General features: G+C 45.1%; 2 protein-coding genes across 17 annotated transcripts in view; both read left to right on the top strand.

The window, feature by feature from the left end:
* The window catches only part of FGD6 (FYVE, RhoGEF and PH domain containing 6), a 67,884-nt gene extending 63,816 nt beyond the window's left edge, over positions 1–4,068 (top strand). Inside the window, exon 21 of the mRNA XM_015283990.4 lies at positions 914–4,068. Within this exon, the coding sequence (XP_015139476.2) occupies positions 914–950 (37 nt within the window). The 3' untranslated portion in view covers positions 951–4,068. The remainder of the gene's footprint in view (positions 1–913) is intronic.
* A 2,640-nt stretch (positions 4,069–6,708) lies between these two features.
* The window catches only part of NR2C1 (nuclear receptor subfamily 2, group C, member 1), a 50,814-nt gene continuing 42,874 nt past the window's right edge, over positions 6,709–14,648 (top strand). For 12 of the 16 annotated variants that reach the window (XR_006938641.1, XM_046938591.1, XM_046938485.1 and 9 more), the window contains exon 1: positions 6,709–6,770. The gene's annotated coding sequence lies outside the window, so the exon portion shown is untranslated. Of the gene's footprint in view, positions 7,415–7,443; positions 9,111–14,648 lie in introns of those variants that run through there. The other 4 variants (XM_046938361.1, XM_046938372.1, XM_046938335.1 and 1 more) reach the window with 4 other exon arrangements.

The following is a 14,648-nucleotide window of genomic DNA, read 5'->3' as shown; positions in this document are numbered from 1 at the left end:
TTAAGTACCTTAAATCGCAAGCTTTCTCCAAGTATTTAATGCCCTTAATAGACTTACGTGGAACCTGCAAGATAAATCCTGCTTTGATAGCATTAAGATTGAAAAACGAAGGGCACTCTGTTGGCCTGTTTTCATTAGTGTACATTGTTTTTCCCTCTTAGGGTCAAAGAAACATCTGATGCACTTTTGTAAACTTTAACAGATGTTTACTTTTGCTGAGCTTTGAATTTTGTTAGTCCAGTAGTATGCTCAATGCTGAAAATGCCTGTGAATTTGTTGTATTTTTATTCCTAATAGCATATTAGTTATTTTTAATGAACAAATGACAGTGAAAAATACAGTGAGCCCTAAGAAGTAAGGGATAGTGGTTTGAGATATTGGCATTGGCTTAAATGTGAGTGTTCCCTGTGGCTTCCTCCTTCAGCCCCAGCAGTCCTTCACTAATGTCCTTATACCAGTGGCTAAAGCAGTGTGCCTGGGCTATGCAGACAGCTGCCTCAGCTCTGATAGCGTCCTCATTTATCCTGGGCCATAGCTGCCATGAAATCACAGAAGGGTATTGTTGTTTTTTAGAAAAGGGTATCCAGAGATATTATTAAAGTTGATGCAACTGTGGCATTTCCTGCTTTTTTCTTTCATGTAACTTAAGTTTGGAAAAAAACACACACACACACACACACATATATACATATGTATATATATATGTGTGTGTATAATCTGACCTCATAACAATACTTAATACATTTTGAGCAAGCTTCATATGTTTGGACTCATTGGATAGATTTTTGGCATTGGCACAAACAGAACAACCGGCAGTGGAAGTACAATCCTACTTGTGTCAGTGTGCAGCGAGCGGGCAGTGGAATTTGCAGTTTAAGCAGCAATTCCCTAACAGTGTTTTGTTTTCCAATAGGTGGATAGAAGCTTTTCAAGAAGGCACCGTACTATAGCAGCGCCAGCAGGTCTGAAGCAAAATGTCCAAGGATGATGGTCAACCACAGTACAGAAACTGTTAAAAGAAACTGAATCCTTCCATGTCAACCTACACAAAACTGTATATTTGTCAGCATTAGGAGTTGTTGAATTTTTAGTGTAAGGTAATATTTTTTTTTAAAGAATTGTGTGTATTTCTGTGTTGATACAAAATGTGTTATTTATTAAATTCCAGTGTTTACTTTGATGGTCAAAATTGTTTGTGAGGTCTGCATTGAGGCCTGAAGTGCCCTTGCCTTCAGAATGGCGGGTGGTTGGTCAACACATCCATGAAGTTTGTGCTCCAATTGAAAGAAACAACAGCAGCAAATCTGTTGTAAGTGTGTAATTTCTCATGGTTTGTGTATCGGCCTTCGGTTGCTGATACACAGCTTGCAATGTAGCAGGAACAGATCAGAATAGGAATTTTAAAGATTTTGGATCTTTGTTGGCTCCATAAACTCCTTTATGAGAATGGTATAATAATGCAGGTCCTTTCCTTGAATAGCAGTTGAACTCTTGCATACCAATTCCAATAGTACCACAAATTACGTATCACAGAAGCAGTTACAAAGTACGGTTCAGGTATGAAAAAAGAGAAAAGGGAAAAGTATTTTAAAGCAGACTTTGCAAGTACAGAGATAAAGCACCAGAGCTTCTACAGTCCTACAGATACCAAAGAGACTAAATGAGTTATGTTCAAACAATTTCAGGATATGTTTTCTTTTTTCCACTAGTAATTTAAAGCAGTATTTTTCTTTTTTTTTCTAAAAGGTCTTTTTTTTTTGTATTATTTGTTTCAAAACTGTGTCAAATGACTTCTGTATGCAGTAGGAAAGACTGCGTTGACTGTTGTTGAGAGAACACTAAACGCATGTATGCAGCCCTTCTCCCACAATCTTAAACTATTGTATATTTAAATGCTATGTTTAAACTGGAATTGCCATACCAAGAAAACACAGCTATTTTTAGTGCAGATGGCATGGAAGTGTATACGGTTATTTGACATACTTGTTGTTTACACTATCATTTGTTCTGTTTGACACTTTAAAAAAAAACAGTTTTTTTTTTTTTCCTTTAAGAAAATTGTCAGTATACCTCATTGGAAAATACTTGCTGATAATTTTGGTGCATTTATTCTACTTAAGTTTTAAAAACAATTGTTAACACTGTAATAGCATAAATGGAACTTAGAACTATGAAAACCACATGATAGGAAGCCATTTTTATGTCAAAAGCAATGCACATGTAGCCAGTTCATTATGCTGTATGCAACACTGTTCAGTAGTCCTCTCTACTCAGCTTTGGTAGTCCTCTCAAGCTAATTGTGGAAGCAGGTTTAAGAGCGATTAACTTTCACATTAATAGTTTTAATCCACATTGATAGCCGTATTAGGGCCTCACAAAGGAAAGAAAATGATGATCGAACAGTAGTGATCACAAAAAGGCCAACAGTGAAAAGGCAAACCAAACTTCTTATGCCCTCAAATACCTCAAGATCAGGTCTAAGATAATAACACAGACAGCTCTGGGGAGATTTGTTTTCCAGAGCTTCCGTTAAGTTCTTTGTGGGCTTCAAAACCTAATGCTTAAGTATATGAGGAATTTTACTGACTTCAAGCATTTCAGTAGAGTATATTTCTGAATCAGGGATTTAAGGCTGCAGATTTGGCTTCTCTGGTGAATGCTAGAGATTTGACCAGATAGCGTTTGAAATTCAGCGGGAGCTGGAACAAAGCCTTTAATCACTTTTTAATGCAAATAGGATAAATGGATTTTCTTCTCTTTTTATATAAAAAGGGCTTTTACTTAGTCTTTCAAAACCAGCGGGTGACTGAAGCCCAGTAAGCTATCTGCGTGTGTCTTCAGGGTGATTTCTGACATGGGTTTTACCGTACCTGAAATAAGTCTGATAGCAGTGTAACAGAAATGTGATGTAGCTGTTCTGGTTGATGTTATCCAGGGGCAGAACTACTTAGCATTTTCATATGGGCTGCACACCAGCTAAGATGGAAAGCCATGAAATGGCAAACAATAAGGAATTTGGCTAGAAGCAAGTTCTATTTAGTTTTAGTTTGTGTTCTAATACTGATTTCCTTGCTGCAAAACGGAAATAGAGCAATAAAAGTCATAACACAGGCTGAGTAGGTGCCTGAGTTCTGCCTCGTGTGGCAACAAACTACCTCTCAATGACTAAGTGCAGAGAGAAAACAGTTCAGCAGTTCCATAGAAGTCAGAGGACTTCTTCCAGAAACAGTTGATCCATCAACAAACTGTCTGTGACAGAAACAGATTTGAACAGAGCCTTAAAAACCATAGTGCACATATTGCTGTCTAACTATGTGTGAAATAAATGAAATTGTCTTTATGAGCACGTTTGAATGTTTCTTTTCCTCTTTCTCCAGCACCAGTGCTTTGTATCACGTGGAGAGCCCACAACATAGGTTTTTCATAACATTCTCAGTTGCTTTTCAAACTGTTAGTCTGTTTCTCCACCCTGCCTCCCATCTTGATTCACTGCCATCAGCAGTAATGTCACTCCTAGATTCCACTCTTACATCAGTAAATTCACTGAACAAGACCAGCAGTTAAACACCTGGCTACCTCTTCTTCAATGCATCTATAGTTAATAATTTAAGACTGGTTAGTAGAGAATGAGACAAACATTAGCATTGGAGATTAGTTCTGGGATCTTTATTCTTTGGTAAATGAAAGGTCTATGGTAATGAACCGCCTTTAAGAAATCTTCGACTTAAAGCTTTCTTTTATCCCCAAAGGACTTGAAACAAATGGATAGCTGAGCAACCATGGAACACATTTTACTAGCTAACCGGTGTGTGTGAAAATTGATTACCAAATTATGTATGTTACGTCATAATGGAAAGAGATGTTTGGAAAGACGCGTTCAATGCATTTGTTTGCCATAACTGCCGTCCCTTGTGTGTACCATCTACATACGTTTTTATTTGGAGTAGTCATAAACTGTGCTGTCTAAAGGAAAGAATAGAATCTTTATTTTGTAAATGAAAACAGCTCAAAGTTGTTGTAAATATTCCTGTGTATATGTATCATTTTTGTATAAACAAATTCACATTACCTGAGTCTGTGTTTCTTTTTGAAATATTTTCAGGTTTTTGTGTGTTACCTAATTCATTTATTCCCTGCTTTCCAAGGAACAAAATTGGCTGTCATTATCTCGTACATCTGCATTAAACTCTGTGCTACGTTTTGCCCTTAGAACCAGAAGAAAGTCTGAGAGGTGGGCTGTGTGCACAGACTGACAGCCCACTGCTGGATCTGACAGCCTGACATGGTAGTCTTACACGGGCTTGCTCCTGTCAGCCAAGACATTGCATGCACTTGTTTAAAAAAAAGCAATATATTTGCCATGAATATTAGTTCCACATTTGTGTCCCGCTGTCCTTCCTTAGCTGCTTCTCGCTATTCAGTTCTTTTCCTCCTGGTCCCCCTTCCACAGCCCCTCTGAAAGCCCGCACCTTCATGAGTTCATGATGTGCTCATAATATTTGAGCTCATTTATTTAAATTAATTCTTCAGCACATTGTTACAGACGTACTGCTGGCAAAGAAAGCATCCCACAAAACAAACATCCTAAAGAATTAAGAGAGTTGCACCTATGCAAGGTCAAATGAAAGGTGTTGCATTCATAAATCCTTTGGCAAAATCTAGTTCAGCTGTGTCTATTTAAGAATGCCTGAACCACAGTTTGCTGGCATGAGGACTTCAGCAGAGCCTGTATGGGAGTGATTTATCTGCCAGGTTAGTTCTGCTGCTCCTTGTACTTCCCTGACAGAAATCTGAAAGCAGTTTTTTGGTAACTTGCAATAACAGCATGAAAAGAGTTTTGCTTCCACACGTGTTTTTGATGGGGATGTGTCTTACAATCCTTGCTGACACAGCTCTACGGACATGCCTTGGTAATACAGAACAAGCATGAACTGGGTCACTTGCTAAAAAAGCCACATTTCTCACTGGTTACAGGGACAGTTCTGCTCTATGGAGAATATGAGCATACTGGTACAAAATGAGCTTTGGTGCAAGCTCCTCGCTATTTGTTACTGTGCAACGAGCTCCTTCATTTAGACAGCGGGTGTGCAGGTCAGGCTTGTGGGGGAAGTGATGAGCATTATACGTTACATGTATTCTGTCATTCCATGCTTTCAGGAAATGCTGAGCCAGTTAACTGCTCAAATTCAGAATTTTTTCATCATGTCTCTTTGCATTTGCCTTCTGGGTATGTGTGTGATCAACAAGCAAAATGTGATGGTTGTAAATACTGAATTAGTGACCTCGAGATGGCGTGGTGAGATGTGCTGCAGCTGTGGGGCCATGGTAGGAGGAGCAGTAAAGGAGCTGGCAAGAGTGAATGATTTTATTAATGTCAATATAAAAATGGCTCGTAATTTTTTATAACTTGGGTCCAAAAGAATGTAGGGTCAAGTTTGTTGATGGCACTGAGCCGAGTGATACAGCTGATACAGCAGAAGAAAGGAATGCCATCCAGAGGAGCATTGATAAACTCAGAATTTGGGCCCATGCGAATGTAGTGAGGCTCAACATAGCAAAGTGCAAGGTTTTGCACTCGGGTCAAGGTAAGCCCAGGAATGTATACTACCTGGGAGAAGAAATCCTTGAGAGCAACTCTGCTGAGGACTTAGGGGTCCTGGTAGATGGGAAAACTTAAGATGAGCCAGCAGTGTGGGTTTGCAGCCTGGAATGCCAACAGTATCCTGGGCTGCGTCAGAAGAGGGATGGCTAGCAGGGAGAGGGAGGGGATTGTCCTCCTCTACTCTGCCCTCATGAGGTCCCATCTCGAGTACTGTGTCTAGGACTATGGTCCCCAGCACAGGAGGGGTGGTTTAGGGAGTTTTAGGAGGGTTTTAAAGTAAAGGAGAGGAGGTGTAGATTAGATGGGAAAGTTTTTCACTGAGAGAGTGGTGAGGTGCTGGCACAGGTTGCCCAGCAAGATTGTTGGTGCCCCATCCGTGGAGGTGTGTAAGGCCGGGTTGGGTGAGGTGCTGAGCAACCTGGTCTAGGGCTTGATCCAGTGGTTGGCAGCCCTCCCGGCAGCAGAGGGACTGGAACTTGATGATCTGTGAGACACCTTCTAACCCAAGCCGTTCTATGATTCTACGACATCGGCAGGAAGCTGCTCCCTCGGCACACTGGGAAGCCCTGCTGTGGCACGGAGGCCACTCGCGTGCTGCCCCGGACCTGCCGCCTTCCCAAACAGCGCCGACACTGAACTACTTTTTGCTGCCATCGCTGCCTGGGGATGGCTCTTCCACACGCTGCTGGCTGAGCTTCCACGGCAATTGGAACTACGGAGGGGTGACTCGAAGTCCCTTCCAATCGATGCTGTTCTATGGTCATTTACGGTGCGGTGAGGTACTACTTCACCACGCAGCAGACGTTTCAAACCTCATCAAGCAGAAGCGCTCCGGCCGCGTATCCGCCTCAGCGCGAGGAGCCCCCTGAGCTGCCAGAACCAAAAGCGCGCGTTCCGTGCAGCTCCGCCACCTTCCTTTTCTATGCGGAGGATGCACGCCTTCGCGTCCCCCGCGGCACCACGGCGCCCCGCCGCCAAACAAAGGCCGCCCCTCCCCTCGGGCGCCGTTACCGGCCTCTGGGGGCCGGCCGAGCCCCCCGCCCCTCCCAGGCTCGCCGTGCGCAGGCGCAGCCGCCGCGGCGGGGCGGGGCGGGGCCACGAACTCTGACCCCCGGAGCCGGAGCCGCCGCCGACAAATAAAGCGTCGGAGCCGCCGCCGCGCCGCCAGGTGAGCCGTCTCCCCGCTGCGGCTCTGCCCGTCGTGCCGCGCGCCTGCGTTCGGTCCTGCCTTCTGGCTGCCGCCCGGCCGCGCTTCCTCCTCCTCCGCGGGGCGCGGCGCGGGGCCCGGCCCGCCTCAGGCGTCGCCCCGGCCCGCGGCGGCCCCGCGCCCCCCGACCTTTCACCTACAGGAACCGCTTGTGCCGCCCGCATCCGGGCCGCGCCGCGCCGGCTTCCCGCTGCCTGCGGCCCCGCGCCGCGCTGAGGGAGTGGCGGAGAGGCGGCGGGCGGGCGGGCGCTACCCGCTTCGCGCTCGCTATGGGCCCCTCCCGCCGCCAGCGCCGGCGGCGTGCAGCCATCTTGTGCGGGGCGAGTCCGGGCCGGGATGGGGGCGGGGAGAGGCCGCCGCTGCCGGGGCCCGAGCGGTCTGTGCGGGGTCTGAGCGTGCTGCGCTGCGCTGCCCGGCTTCCATGCGGGTGGGGCCGCTGCTCTTGGTTTCCCTGCTGGGGTGGGGGGATCTTAGTGCGGCAGGACGTGGCTTTATTGCCGACGTGGTGTGAGATAAGATAAAAGGATCCGTTGGGAAGGAGGAGCAGAACGTTGTACTGCGCTTGGAAGGTTGCATTCACCTGGTGGATGTTGCTTCTGGGCTTTGTGAGTTTTGGATGTGTTCTTCATGTAACGCTGTTTCCTGCCTATAAGTAACTATAAAGGTTACTTTGTCTGTCCCTGGTGGCTGTGCCTGGAGGTGGTTCAGTCCAAGAGAGCACACGCTTTCTTGAGGGCAGGCCATAAGCTGTGAGGTGAAGGCCTACAGCCAGAAGCAGGCCAACCTCCAGAGACACTGCAGACCTGCTCCTGGGCAGGGCCAGATATCCTCACGTGACAGCGGTCAGCTGTGTGTGTGTGCCCATGTGAGGGGCGCACCTTTCCCCTGTGGGCAGGCGAAGCAGTGGATTTCAGCTGCCAGCACTACAGCTGGTAGGGATGTGTCCCTTCCCTGCTGCAGCAGCTATCCTGGCTTTTGGCGTTCTTACTGTAAGGCCTGATAACCTGCGTTGTTTTGGCTGAAATAGGTCAGGAAGCTCTCGTGTGAGTGCCTGCTTCCCCACAGCAGGGGGATGGGAGCATCCCTCTACAGGGAGGTGGAGTGGCACGGCATGGCGGGCTGGCACAGCTGCCTGCACATGCTCTTTTGTCACACAGCTGTGGCATGCAGCACAGCAGCAGACACCGTCAGGGGAAGTGAAACCGTTCCTAAGTCCAAATAAACCCTTGGCTAAATGAGTAAGCTTTTTTTTTTTCCTTCTGTGCTGCTTCAGGCTGCTTTCAGCAGTTTGCACTCGTGCCTGCATATTGTTGATCCAAGATGCCACAAAATAGAATTCTATCGGTTGGAAAAATAATGGGTAAAATTGTGAAGGTGCAGTTAATGAAATCCTTATTCTGTTCACTGTCTTACCCTTCAGTCATCAGCCTTTGGTTCCAGAGCGTGCATCGAGTGGTACCAACCACAGTCTCAAAGCAACAAAGGATTTCTCTTTGAAGAATTACTCTCCACTTCCAAGTCATGGAGATTGTAAGGATGAAATGAGTGCAGTGTATCTGATGCTGCAGCACTGCAGACTTTGAAAAGAAGTGTGTTCTGTTCTGAAAATCGTGGTCTAAGAGCTGCCTTTCTGTATCAATGCAGAGTAATTTAAATTAACTGCAGTGGTTTGGTCAGGCCTTCCCTGGAAGCCTGTTAAATTTGACCTGAATTAATTTTGTTCAGCTTGATAGCAAGACAGACTGGGATAAGTCAAACATTTCATTGCATTTGTAGGAGGCTGAACCAGCAACTTGAAGAACACAGAACATGGAAAGAAAAAACACCTAAAGCCAAATGCTATTGCATTACCATATTAGCTCTAATTAGTGGTTGTTCAGTTCCAGGCAAGTTGAGGTTGCTGCTCATAGCTTGGGAGTAAATTTGTAGTGTGAAAACTCCCCGCTTACTGTGATAATTAGTTTGTTCCAAAGTATTAGTGGGACGGTGCAAGTGTCAGTGTGACTCAGGTTTTCAGTCCTGATAACCTCATTTGAATGTCCTTTCCAGAGTGCCTTACGTGCCTGCTTATGGGAACCTAAAGGCCTGCTAACAGAACCAAGTCCTGTGATATTGCAGAGTTGATAACACAGAAAAAAGCCCACCAAAACCGAACATGCACACAAATATCCCTTGAAAGAAGATTGATGTTTATAGAGGGTTTTTTATGAAGCTGTCAACACTGATTTACTGTGAAGATATGTTCAGTTCATTTTGCTGAAGGAGATGTCTGCAGCTGGGACCACATGCAAGTTGCAAGGGGTGAGCTTATGCTGCTGAATGAGTGTGCCTTCATTCATCAGCTGCCTGCCTGGGGCTGTAGTTCAGTGAGTGCTCCGAGCAGCCAGGTCACATCGCACCTGTAATGGCAGCTGAGGTGTTGCGTGCAAGCTGCTGCAACAATATGGGCTTATGCTTAGTAACTGCGTGCTGCTGGGTAAATAAATTCAGAAGGTCAGCTTACCTCAGCACTGCACAGCTGCAAGGTTGAGTGGAGAAGGGAGAAAAGACCCTCAGCCACAGTGTGGCTGTCCCACTTCGTGAGAAGCTGCAGCCGTGCTGTGTGCAGTGGGTATAGTGCCTGCCTGTGTATAGAAAGCAGGATTTGTGCTCGCTGGGTGTTAGTACAGTCTCTGTGTGCCAGGTAGGGGAACTGACCTGGCTGAAGGTAACCCAGAATAGAGGGGGAAAAGGAGTGGAGGAGGAGGAAGTACTTAGCCAGATGAACTTCCTGACGTGGTTTGTTTAGTAGCTTCAGCTCTGGTGTAGGGAACCAGCACGTTCTTGTTTTTCTTGTAACAGCACAGTTTTGCCAGCTTCAAGCAGTCAATGGCAGAAGATAATCAGGACAGCTTGGCCTGGTTAATAAGAGTCTGTCTCCTTACTTGGCTCTGGCTAGTAGCCAGTGCCCGTGGGACCTGGTTCAGTCTGCAGGCAATCCCCTGTGCCTCTCCTCCTCTGTACTGCCCCAAGGCCTTGTGGGGCTGCTGAGCTGAAGCGAATGCACACACAGTAGGAATGACTCTGCAGTCTCCTGAAAACTCACCCTTGCAGGGTTGTTTCCTCACCTCACCTCCCACTGTCACACTTTGCTTCCATGAAAAATTAAACACAGCACTTTTGAAGCATCGAGAACAACGATTTTAAATGAATTGCACAGGCATGGCTGCCAGTGCGTCTTCTACTCTATTGCAGTGTGCATTGTAATTATTCCTTTGTGCTTTGCAAGTGCCTCATCTTCCCTTGCCTGCAGGTTTAGCTGCTTGTTTCCTGTGGTTATTGGTCTCTTACACGCGTATGCTCTAAATCTTGATGTCATGCAGATTTAATGAAGTCTGACTGGGTGTCATGAGTCGCATAAATATTCCTTAGCTCAGGGATAAAGAGCCCGTTACTCCTTTGAGTCTGCAACTGTTCTGCCATCTTGAGCGTTAGGGCTTATAGAAAGATAATCCAAGAATAGCTCATTTAGTTCCTGTGTTCGTTGAGTTTTCTATGTGGGAAGCAATGAGCAGAGTAGCATCACACGTCTCACAGATGTGTTGGATTCCTTGGCTTAATTGATGATCTGGAACAGCACTCTGCAATGCTTTACAAAGTGTAAAGAAATCTGTTTAAAGCAAGCAACCAAACCTCCTGACTCTTCTACAATTAATCGTGGAGGGATTTTTGAGTGCTTTGCATTCTACATGTGGGTCTTTGTTAAGCAAGTTCAGGCATTGGTTACGCTAAATTCTTAAGCATCATATGATGACTTCGGGAATGGAAGTGAGGATTAGTTTCCGTTTTAAGGTACAGATCAGCTGTAAGCCCCTGATATGATGACATGAACCGAAATAGCACATCCTTAGTTCATTTTCTGAGATTTGCTGAAATCTTTTATTGCTGAAGTAATATGACTATGGAAGGAGATTAAGACCGTTTCTTCTAAGAGGGAATTATTCTCTAGCTAGCTTTTCATTATACCAACCTCTCAAGCCTTCCTAAAAAGTCACATTGCTCTTATGTTTTTTTCGTGTAAGACCAGAAAGTGAAGTTCACAGTAAGTTCTGTGGTCACAGCCCATTAACATGCCAGTATCTCAAAAGCATCCACAGTGTTCTCCATGAACTTAAATGTGTGTCTGATCTTCTGCAGGCAGACCTATCTCAGGTGGGTTTGGTCTGGAAGAAAACTCCTGTATTACCACACATTCCATACATGTATGGAGCCATTCCTGGAATCGTGATGCATTATATATGCAAGTATTTCCATATATGCTTTATGTGCATAAATAATAGATAAATATAGGATCAAACTAGTTTGACAATGCCAAGAGAATATGTGTAATTATTCAAGCTTTACAAGCATTGTTTTTGCAGCAGTGCAACTTATTCTGGGTCAGGTTTATGGCTATTTTTTGGAAGTAACCTAAAGATCTCCGGGACAGAGGAGCCATTCACATGCTGTGTCTTCATCCCGATGCAGTCTGTTTTCATTCATCTAAAGGGTGCTAAAACAGAATTGAGATACTATAGAATAAAGCAATTATACCAGCAGTACAGTGTTATATAATGGAACAAGTGATGTTACCATTAATATTGTGGAAAGTCCAAACATCAAAAGTTCTTTCTGCAATTACTTTTGAAGTCCTTGCTCTACAATACACAATATTTTGGCATACTATTAGTGGGAAACTTCCTACTGAGGTGATTAAGGTTGTGTAACTTCTGTCTCTGGAGGAGGGTATGAGTTACCCCTTGCTGTCTCCTGGGTATAGCTGTACCAGCAGAGGAATTGGTGGCTGTCACAGCTGCTGGCAGTTATCAGATCCAAACAGAGGAAGAAAGAGAAATGGGTTGTGGTTGAATTTTAGGCAAGCTCATGAAAATCTTCCACTGACACTGTGGCTCCTGGAATGATTATCTGAAGTAGTAGTGGGAAGACTATGGGTTGTGATGGCAGGTTCACTGCTGGTAAGTTTGACCTAATACTGAAGACACTGATGAATTTAAAAATAATCTTTCTGCTTTTGCCAGCTTATTTAATAGGACCATAAACTAATATTTTTTTAATATTTACTCACAGGAAGGGCTTAAAGTTGCATTTCATTTACAAGCTTAAAGCAGTTAAATGCAGTAAGTGTGGTATTACGTAGTCAGAGGGGGTCTGATGCCTGTCTTCTGTTAAAATGTCTGCTTTTAGATGATGCTTCTAATAATTGGGGCTGAGGGACTGAGCTTTTAGAAGAAAACTGCTAGGTATATATATAGGGGTGTATATATATATATATACATATATATATATATATATAAAATCATATATATATGATTTGACTTCCCCATGGACAGTTGGAGTGAGGCAGTGATCTAATCATGTTGACAGTCTAAACGTCAGTTTTCCTTAGGCAATGTATCTCCTTCAAGAAGAACTGAAGGGATGTTTCATGGGGTTATAAGAAGAGCGTTTCTCAACTGTAGGTCTGCAGAAAGTTATGAATGGGAACCATTTGGGAGCTTAAGTGAGGACAGTGGCGTCCTTGACTAAATGGTCATGGGGCAAAGCTTTTCGTATCACTTCTTCTAGTCCTGGAGGGCTCTGAAAAATGAGGGCAAGAATTGTAAGTCTGATGTAAAGAGGCAAGAATTATCATAAAATCAGAGTATCCTGTGTTGGAAGGTGCCCACAAGGATCCCAAGTCCAACCCCTGGCTCCACACCAGATCACACAGAATTCAAACCGTGTCTGAGAGCACTGTCCAGCCTCCTGTTGAACAATGGCTTGTGGCTGTGCCCACTGCCCTGGGGAGCTCTTCTGTGCCCCCCGCCCGGTGGTCAAGAACCTTGCCTCACCCTCCCCTGATGCAACTTCATGCCCAGCAGGACAACCCCTCCCCTCACCCAGTGTGCGGTGCTGGGCCTGGTGCCCCCAGGGTATGGTTGGGCCTTTAGCCCTGGCAGCCAAATTAGGCTTGTAATTAGAAGTCACGCTGATTACAAAGGAAGGATGTTTTCAAGTGCATGAGGTTATGCATTGATATGAGTCTTAGCTTAACTTCTGTCACATCAGGTAAAGGAGGAAAGAACCCAATTTTCATTAGCCTGTATTTTAGGATGTAATTGAGTGTGACATTTGCAAATGTCAAAGACAGCAAGTCTCACCATTTGTTCTTTAAGTCTATGGCAATTCCTTCTCCTCAGGCCAAAATTAAGATTCTGCTCTTAACTTTAAGAGCTATGCTTCATAAACAAGGGCATCAGCACAACTCCTGAAAAAACTAGTGCTCCTAGCTGTCATCCCAGCTGTCATACAGAGAGGGCCAGTGTACAGCTGAGTAGCTGTTGAGCGTTACTGGTGGTTGTGTGGTGTTTTAATACAAACAGTAAAGGCAGACGTGAGAAAAACACACTGCTGCTGGGTCATCAGGCAGCAAATTCAGGAGTTGCTTATCCACAAGTGCACTTGTTGCAAGGAGATGGAGGGTTAACCCAGTGGGGCATTCCAAGCTATGCTGTCTCTGCTTATAAGTACTGTTTAAGTGTTTCAGACCGGTTGCTTTCTTCTATGTTGAATTGATGCTTTGTTGGCAACAGCTGCAGTGGGACTGAGATGATGATTACTGAGGAGGTTACAGTGTTCTTATGTAGGACAGACACTCTACCTGCTGATGTAAAGCCAGAATAAGATTGTATCCTCCTTATCAGTTTAACTTCATAGACCAGGCCCCCATGTACATCAGTCTTAAGAAGTTACTGTGTTTAAAAAAAAATAAGATCTCCAGAAGGAGATGTTAGCGTTTATCAATTTTAAATGGTCTTGGTTTTGCTCATGGGCTTGTTTCATCAAGAAAGTTCAAAAATCTTACAGTCATTAAAATTGGAGAAGACCTCTGAGATCATTGAGTTGAGCAGTCAGCCCATCCCCACCATGCCCACTGACCGTGTCCCCCAGCACCACATCCACATGGTTCTTGAACACCTCCAGGGATGGTGACTCCACCACCTCCCTGTGCAGCTGTGCCACTGCCCAACCACTGTTTCAGAGGAGGAACTTCTTCTAATATCCAACCTGAACGTCCCTTGGCACAACCTGAGGCTGTTGCCTTGTATCCCATGACTAGTTGGCTAGGAGATGAGACTGACACCCACCTTGCTACAACTCCTTTCAGATCACTGTGGAGGGCAATGAAGCCTACCCTGCACTTCTCCAGACTGAACAACCCCAGTTCCCTCAGCTGCTCCCCATAAGACGTGCTCCAGACCATTCACAGCATTGTTGCCCTTCTCTGGGCACATTCTGGGGCCTCAGTGTCCTTGTAGTGAGGGGCCCAAAGCTGAACACGGCACTGAAGGTGCAGCCTCACCGGCACAGAGCACAGAGAGACAATCAGCTGACTGTACTATTTCTGATAGAAGCCAGGATACCATTGGCCTTTGTGGCCACCTGGGCACACTGCTGGCTCATGCTCAGCTGGCTGTTGACCAGCACCCACACATTCTTTTTTACTGCGCAGCTTTCCAGCCACTGTACCCCATGCCTGCAGCATTGCATTTTTCCTTCCTGCTTTCTTCTCTAATTTCAAATTCCTCCAAAAATGACACAGTAAGACAGGGAATCTCTTTCAGAGAACCCCTTCCTCTGCTCTGAGTAAAACAATACGGTTCTGCTCCTAGCACCCAAAATGAAGGACACCTATTGCCAATCTGGATTTGAGAGAGCTGAATGCTTTCAATATTTTGTTAGTTCTATTTGATAACACTGAATTAATGTAAAAATACGGGCTGGCACAACAATTCACCTCTGTCACAAGCAGGAATCCTA

Source organism: Gallus gallus, chromosome 1 (assembly GCF_016699485.2).
Source record: "Gallus gallus isolate bGalGal1 chromosome 1, bGalGal1.mat.broiler.GRCg7b, whole genome shotgun sequence".
Classification (NCBI taxonomy): domain Eukaryota; kingdom Metazoa; phylum Chordata; class Aves; order Galliformes; family Phasianidae; genus Gallus; species Gallus gallus.
Note: the sequence above shows the minus strand (reverse complement) of the source record. Positions and strands in the feature narration are given on the sequence as shown.